Below are 8,704 nucleotides of genomic sequence, written 5' to 3'. Positions count from 1 at the left end.
AGTTTCAATTGATTTTAGTACGAGTTTGACCTTTTTAAAACATATGTTGACAACAACAATAATAAAAATAATAAGAGGAAGAGGTAAAAAAAAAGAACTTACACTGTGGTGAATGAGTGAATAGTAGATAATTCAATGAGCTGTAAACGTAGACTTTGAATTCCTGTTTGTGATGTAATATAGGGAAAGACATGCCCATTTCATGGTAAGGGAAAGACATGCCCATTTCATGGTAAGATCAGACCATTGTCATCAAATGGTGAGCATAGTTTTGCTTTTTTGATTGTTGCTGTGCTCATGATGTCATGATCTGGTTGGCGACCAACGGGGGGCGCTGTCGGCCCCGCCTGCACCTGCACAGGTGCTGGTCGTCCCGATCAGATTGGCGACCAGCGGGTAGCGACGTCAGCCCTGCCGGCAGCCTCGCAGGTGCTGGTCGTTATAATCAATGACACTTAAAAGGACACCTGGCACGATCATCCGGTGCCGATTCATTGTTTGTTTGCTGCTTGGTTGCAGCATGCATCGTGTACGTGTTTGTTTAACCTTGGAGGGCTTTTACTTTTTGTCTTCTTTTGCTCCTTTGTATTTTTTCCATTCAGATCATTTTGATGTTTTACATTTTGTTCCTGCTGACTTTATTTTAATACAATTTGTCAAACAACCTCCTGCTCCCTCCTGCCTGCTTTTTGGGATCCGAATCCGCCATCACCACCTCGCGAACCGTGACACATGACCACTTTGTGTTTGGGAGCCTTTTTTTTACTGAGCGCGTTGCTTGTTCTGTAGCCACAAAGGGACATAAGTCTTCTTGTGCCGGTCCCAAGCCCAGATAAATACAGAGGGTTGTGTCAGGAAGGGCATCCGACGTAAAAGCTGGGCCAAAACAAACATGCGGATCATACCTCTGAAGATGGAGGTTACTGATTCGCTGTGGCGACCCCTTGAAGGGAAAAGCCGAAAGAAGAAGACATGCATGTCTACGCGCGCGCGCACACACACACGCAAACACTCACTTTCAAGCTGTTGTTGGGCCTGCAACTTCATCACAACTAATTAACCAGCTTGTGTGTTTGTCCTCTCTGCTCTGATGTTATCCAACTGACTGAAAAACGTAAACACTATACTTTGTTACATGCTCCCCTGAACAACTGATTCTGCCCCTCAAACATATTCACGCACACACACACACCATTGCACGCAGTGGGGCAGATGGTTGGCTGTCACCCACAGGCTAGCTTTAGCAACATTTGGTTCACCGTTGTCTTTCTATACAGACACTCAAACACGAACACCTACAATACAAATGACGCCACCACAATTACACTAACAAATGAACCAAGCAATAACTTGTCATTTTGGAAGATCATCCAGAAAAGAATTTATTGACTGCAGTTGAAGGTCAAGTCGATGCAGGTCTCCTGGGCTACATTAGGGGGCGGCTTTGAGAACCAAATTCTATTTTTAGGCTGTTCGCAGCTGGAGGACAAGATATTTATAGACTGAGACTGCTGCACAAACACACACGAATACACGCACACTTACGCTCACACAGCATCTGCAGGCAAGATGTAGCCAGCAGATGTCTGAAGCCATTTTGCATCAAATGGCTGATGAAGGAACAAATCGAGGCTAAATTAGGCACCCACACATCGAAGCACACATCTGTGTTTGAAGTGGCATCACAAACAGTTGCAAAGCCACTCATCCATGACAACAGCCACCTTCCACAACAGAAATAATCCATAAAACACTATGTGCTTCCCCTAAAGAGTCAAGCCAGCACATTTGTGCAGCAGTGTCCGACGCAGGTAAGGGGCTCTTGAAGGTAGCACAAATCTACTCCAAAGGTCGTCACGAATGTGGCAGTTTTGTCACAGGCAAAATCTGGCATGTGCTGCACTGTGTTGCATCTCGACTACATATGAAAGTGGTATCATGCAAAACGAATCAATATAATAGTTCACATCCTCAATGATCTGGACATAGTAACTTTGATGATTTTGTGGTTGAGTATAGCGATAACGATGAGGCACACACCACAGTGGACTACTGTTACAGAGTTGTGTGTGGTGTTCCGCAAACATATGCAGAGGCAATGAGATCAACTTATTCTCAAGAATGGGTAAAAGCCATGGATGAGGAAATTCAGTCATCAAATGACAACAACATAATTACTGTGACAACCCTACCTGCGGGCAAGAAAACAGTGAGGGATAAATGGGTAGATGCTATCAAACATGATGTAGATGTCAGAGACAAATACAAAGCACGATTTGTAGCAAAGGGCTACAACCAGGTGAAAAACAGACTATGGAGAGACATTTTCACCAACAGCCAATCAAACAGGTATAAGAGTGGTGCTTCAAAAAGCAGCTCTCGAAAATGAAGAAAAGGCTGATGATCTAGTTTACAAACTAGAAAAATCACTTCACGATCTCAAACAATCTGGCCGAAACGGGAACAAGGTCTTACATAATTATTTAACTGATAATGAGTACAAGCAAAACCCAGCCGATTGTTGTATGTATGCCAAAGAATCAAGAAGTGACAAGGTAATCAAAATCATATGGGATGGTGATTTTATTGTTGATGACTACCAATACGCAAAAACAATTGTGTTTATACCCAATGTTTTTGGAAGTTGAAATGTGTAAGACAGAGTTCACGTTGTTCTATTTATCTTGGTTTATATTACAGCAAACTGAGTATAAGTGGGGGTGTTAAGAAAGTTAGATTGTATCCTCATTTTGTGAAATGCTGTAATATTGAGCTGATCTGGCAACCCAGCCACAACGCGACATGACGTGATTTGACAGCGATCAAAGCCAGTGTATAGTATGTGTGTGACTTCTCGTACGGCGATGAGCGCAGCGGCTGCTTTCTGTGCTCCGGCAAATAAATACCCTACTTGTATGATCTAAACAAGAGGACCATCTCGACTCTTTATTCTCCCAATTGCATCGCGAAAGCGATGAAGACCTCAACATTGCCCAATTCAACAGAGGTTTGACATCAAGATATTTGGGTATTTGTCTTTTTTTTTCTGGAACGAGGTTATGTCAATGGCTGATCTAAATTTTAGAGTGGGACTTGAATGATTGCATTCACTTAATTCTATTGGTTTGGATTGAATTAGCCTTGATTCGTCTCGTAGTGGAGAAATTTACATTTCACAGCAGCAAAGCGATGAAAAAAAGAGAAAACGAAAATAAGTAGAAAAACAAAACACAGGACCTGCTGTAAAGACAGCGCCATTTTTAAACACAAATAAAATAAAGACAAAATGCAAACCTTTATTTAAGCATCTTTAGCATTAGCTACATTGCTACATTCAACGACATAGGCAATTGTGATGTTTCCAATAAGTTAATCATCAAAAACAACAGTTAAATAAATTCCCTCTCTCTCTCTCTCTCTCTCATATATATATATATATATATATATATATATATATATATATATATATATATATATATATATATATATATATATATATATATATATATATATATCAAATCACCTGATTTATTTATTTTACACAAAAATAATACTTTTTCTTCAGAAATTACAGTGTGTTTTTGAGTATTTATATTATCTGTGTATATCAATTAGACCTGGCATTAATTTATTCAAGTGGAATAAAGGAAGTAACAGTGGCAATTGGTTCACACGTCTGCCTCAGTGCAGAGGTCCAGGGTTTGACTCCAGGCCCCGGACTTCCTGTGTGGAATTTGCATGTTCTCCCTGTGCCTATGTGGGTAAATACTAAATACTCCGATTTTCTTCCACATTCCAAAAACATTAACTGAACAATCTAGAGTCAAACTCGTTTTAGTCGCAGGCCAATTTGGAGTGACGTCTTCCCTCAGAAGGCAGTGATGACAGTGAAAACACAAAATTATTATTTGTACCCCAAAAAATATGCATTACAGCGAGACCTTGGCTTACGAACTTAATTGGTTCCCAGACAGAGTGTTTAAGGCGAAAAGTGTGTATCCCCCAAAAAATGTTCCCATATGAAACCATTAAAATGAGAATAATCCGTTCCCAGGTCTCCATAAAAAATAATTTTCAACTAAATAAGCCTTAAAACTACACACAACATACCTTATTCTATGTAATAAATGTGCTATTGTATTGTAATGAAAGAAGCACACTGCATTGTATAATAAAGTCACTTAATTTACATTTGTGATGGTCATTGATGGCTCTTAATTGACACCTGTTGCTTTCTGACTTGTAAGGTCTTACGAAACTGAGGCGTCACATTATCATTCATCATGTTGATGATTCTCATAGCCAGTCTTTTCTGGATGGAACTGCTCAATAAAAGCCTGCACATCATTCCACTTAGCAAATCAAATACTATCTGTTGACGACCTCATTATGGTCAGCAACAAGCTCCTCGATCTCCTTCTTCTACTCGACTGTAATTTTGTTTTAGGTCTTCTACGGCTGAACACGGGCCTGTGGTGTCTTTTTCGGTCCCAAAAAAGCAAAAGTATCTGTAAAAAACTCAGTGGAGGCGATCGACGTGTGTGTGTGTGTGTGTGTGTGTGTGTGTATGTGTGTGAGTGTCTCTCTCTCTCTCTCTCTCCCTCTGTCTCTCGCTCGCTCTGGATCAACATGTGCATTCAGAGAAAGGGGGTGTGGAAAGGCAGGCCGGCTGAGACGCTGTTCAGTCATGTGCTTTTAGAAGATTACTCCGCCAGCCGTGGTGGGGGTGGGGGGTGTATCGCGAAAAGTAGTGCGTAATCCAAGGTTTAATTTTCATAAATTTAATGTTCGTAAATCGAAAAGTTCGCAAGGCAAGGCGTTCGTAAACCCAGGCCCCACTGTATTAGTTTTGAAGTCAGTTAAGTCAATTATAATAGTTTCTTATTGTTCAAGTGTTATTGTTCAAGTGGGGGACACATTTTTTTTGTACAAAATCTGAATGTTATTTAGCACACATTACAATTTGACATTTCAGTCTAAAATGTTGGCAAGCTGACACACATGGCATGCTTTTGTGGGGCATAAAATAACTGCTTAATGATGAATTGTTGACTCTTTTTCAAACTAACTATGCTGTCTGAAGTTTGTGCTGTCGCATCAAAACAAAAAGCTGACCTAATGACTTTAGCAAAAAAATCCCAATTCCATCCCACATAACTCAGGCACCACTGTATATATATGTACAATTTCAGTCCAAACAAATCCAGAGTGAAGGCAAAAAGCCACAGTATTCTTTCTTTCATTTAATCGACACCCCATAGTATCGTCCCATCACAGTCCTGTCACTGGCATTGAGTGAGACGATATCCATGGCAACAAACAGCATATGTCATTCAGTGTCCATGCAGTGAGGCCATCTTAGCTGCTGGCTAGTTAACAATATACAGACAGATTGCCGACTATATCGATGATGGGTTCCGGGGAAAGATCTTGGACAATTCGGCGCGATATGGATACAATTTAAGAACAATCAAAAAGGAAGTCAAATAACAGGCAAGAACCAAGTCAAATACTAAATGATGATGGAGTCAAAACAAGCATAAAAAAGTTTCCATTGAAGAAAATAATAAATAAACAAGAGTAGTCCAGAACAAAGTTTGTACTTTGCTCAAATATTAAAAAAGTCAAAAACAGAGTCTTTTTTGGGGGGGACCTGGCGGTTCTTGTCTATTATTGAATTGTTCTTTTTTGTTGACAACTTGCATTTTGAATGGTATTTGCTTGAGCGGGGCTTCATTTTCCTGCTTTTCCAGGAAGTGCCACCAGAGATGTGCTAGCAGAATGCCTGTTGAATGGGTGTTATGGCGAGGTAGTTGGAGGGCACGTAGCCCCTCTGTCGGCCTCGCACCTCCACCAGGCTCCACTCAGGGTTGCCCCGCTTGTCATGAGGCTCAAGTACGCGCACCGGCTCCCCTGCCGTCACAGAAACTTCATGGTTCCCTCGTGCCGTGAAACCATAAGCCGCAAACACCTATAGACACATCACGTACATGTGTATTGCACGTCACTGAGAATTACAGTTGGATTGGATTGGATTTGCCTTTATTAGTCTTGCAGTGGAGAAATTTACATTTCACAGCAGCAAAGTGCAAAGTAGAAAACCAAAATACATGAGCCGCATGAGTTGCCAATGTTTATTTATTAATTACTGGATGTTATTTGTTCATTTAGCTTTTTTTTTTTAACTTTTTTTAAACCATTGTTGATAGAGTGTTTATGCACATTAGTAAACATATTAGGTTATTTCATGTTTAGCTTAGTACACATTATGATTATTGCGCGTTTAATTTCAGTCTAATAGCATTATCAATCTTATTAGTTCAATCGTCGTTGCAAAGAAGCAACGGCTCCAATCTAAGACCCTCCCAACACTGAGTTGCCCGTAGCTGATTGGACAACAGATCGCTGCTGTGGACATTCAAAAACTTGTCAGAGCGGGAGCTCGTTCTCTTTGTTTCCTATCTTTGTCCGTGTGCTCATGTCTTCGTCCCACCGAGACGAGAAGTGCCTTTTCTGTCTCATTAGAATAAAGTAGTTTTTTGTTCACCATCTATCGTCGTTACTGATATTTTTATCACTGAACTTCTGACAAAACCGAACCAGGAAAGACGAACAAGAATTTAAACCGAACAATTGTTAATGACCATCATTGACCATTTTGTTACTTGTTATTTACTTTTGGAGTACTGACAGTTTTTAAGTCGTTCTGGACTTTTTTTAATTCTATTTTTTTAAAGGTTTGATGCCATCAAATTCTGTTTTTTTCTACAAGTCTGTGACACTGTTAAAATTGTCAATGATGGATGAATCTACTAGATGTGGTTCATTACTCGCTCACAATAGCCTTTCAAAGGCAAAGGGCATGCTATGACAAGTGGATTTGAACTCGGCGTCGGCATGACATATTTTTGACACTCGGGCACCTGTCCACTTGGTGGTTGATCCACAACCACTCAACTCAGGAAATATTGCCATGTCTTGTGCAAAGCTAAAACTTTGGATCATATGCCAACCTTAATCGAGGAGTTGAGGCCGCAATGCACTTGCAATATTGTGCAGTTTCACCGATCGGCGGTTCTTGGTGTACCTCGTCTACTGCTCAAAGACAGCTGAGATAGGCTACGGCACGCCACGCGACACTTGAGGATAAAGCGGTTCAGAAAATGGATGGATGGATGGATACATTAACCGAGTAAACACTTCTGCATGGGCCATATATGTTGTTTAGCAGAATAAGAGTTCCCTGTTTTAGACTTGTTATAATAGCACTCGTGGCAGCCATTAGCAACCCTCAGCATCATACTCTAGGGCGCCTGCGGAAACACTCTTTGAAGCGTGCAGGTTGAATTCAACTCGTTGCACGGCTCACATTTTCCAATCAGTTATACAGAGTGCCCCAAAAACATAACACATACTTTGTACTCTGACTGAAGTCAGTGCTGGCTGCGCTCAGAAATTAATATCTCTCCAAACACACCGGGTCTTAGAGTTGTGCACGGGCATCACAGTGAATTTCCGAACGCGCTCCAAGTCACAGTCAGATGAAGTACAATATGAATGAAATACGGCAGAAAAACGAGCCCGGTATTCGCTGGGGAATGTCTGAGCGTATTGGCATATTATTGTGCTCCCGAGTGGCAATGTGTTGAAATGCGCTGGATAGAGGTTAAACGGCTGTTGAACAAGCCTTCTTTGACGCCAGGTTAAAATTTCAGACAAGTAGGGATTTTACTCAAAGCCATGTAATCTGACAACATGCTGATTCTCATGATCAGTTTGCCAATGACACCTTGTCCTTGCAATTGAGTCACCATCTCGATATTGAAAAATCTGCTGGCGATGATGTCATCAAGTAGCATGTAATTAGCATTTTGCTGAGTGGCTGTTTGCATGCTTGCCAAGAGCTCTAGAGAATGTTACTTTCTCCCTGGCAGTCAAACCACGTTGGCAGGAAAATGAGGCTCTAACAAAAACGAACTCTGTCAAGTGGCCTTCAATTACAAATGTCTTTAATAGGATGAGGCTCAGGGACACCTGGAAGAGGTCACCTGAACCTTCAGTCATTTTGACAGGCGATCAGGGAGCGCACTGCATTATTTACACACACACACACACGCACACACACACACACGCACACACGCACACACACACGCACGCACGCACACGCACACGCACGCACGCACACGCACACACACGCACACACATATTATCACACACACACGCACATGCACACACACATGCACACTCACACAACCTGCGTGTGTTGTACTATTATAAGTACAGTAATGAAATTGCGCTAATACGATCACCCGAGTCTCACTCTCTAGTTTGCGTGCTCATATAAATCACACACGTTTAAAAACCTTGACATTGCCAACTCACATGAACTGTTTTAATCGTGAAAGTAATACATACAGGAAAGGTGATACACGTTGCATGTGTGATTGGTCATGTGACATGATGCTCCTGCAACAGCACCACACGGTGAGATCACATTAATCAATCACACACACAGATATGCACACACACACACGCACGCACACACACACACACACACACACACACACACACACACACACACACACACACACACACACACACACACACACACACACACACACACACACACACGTGTCACAATACTCGCTGGTGTGTTGGAATAATTTTAGACTCTGCAGCACATCAACATCATATTGTCAATACA

At 41.4% G+C, this 8,704-nt stretch overlaps 1 protein-coding gene across 6 annotated transcripts in view; it reads right to left on the bottom strand.

Annotated features, from left to right (window-relative positions):
* Positions 1-8,704, bottom strand: part of arhgef37 (Rho guanine nucleotide exchange factor 37) — a 41,466-nt gene that overhangs the window by 11,726 nt on the left and 21,036 nt on the right. For 4 of the 6 annotated variants that reach the window (XM_088989403.1, XM_088989394.1, XM_088989402.1 and 1 more), the window contains one exon: positions 3,516-5,971. The exons of 1 other annotated variant lie outside the window; for it this stretch is intronic. In XM_088989403.1, the coding sequence (XP_088845529.1) occupies positions 5,774-5,971 (198 nt within the window). In that variant the 3' untranslated portion in view covers positions 3,516-5,773. One more of the 6 variants, XM_088989407.1, reaches the window with a different exon arrangement.

Source organism: Hippocampus bargibanti, linkage group LG02 (genome assembly GCF_051943395.1).
Source record: "Hippocampus bargibanti isolate YZ-2025 linkage group LG02, ASM5194339v1, whole genome shotgun sequence".
NCBI classification, from domain to species: Eukaryota; Metazoa; Chordata; class Actinopteri; order Syngnathiformes; family Syngnathidae; genus Hippocampus; species Hippocampus bargibanti.
This window is presented reverse-complemented; position numbering and strand designations above follow the sequence as displayed.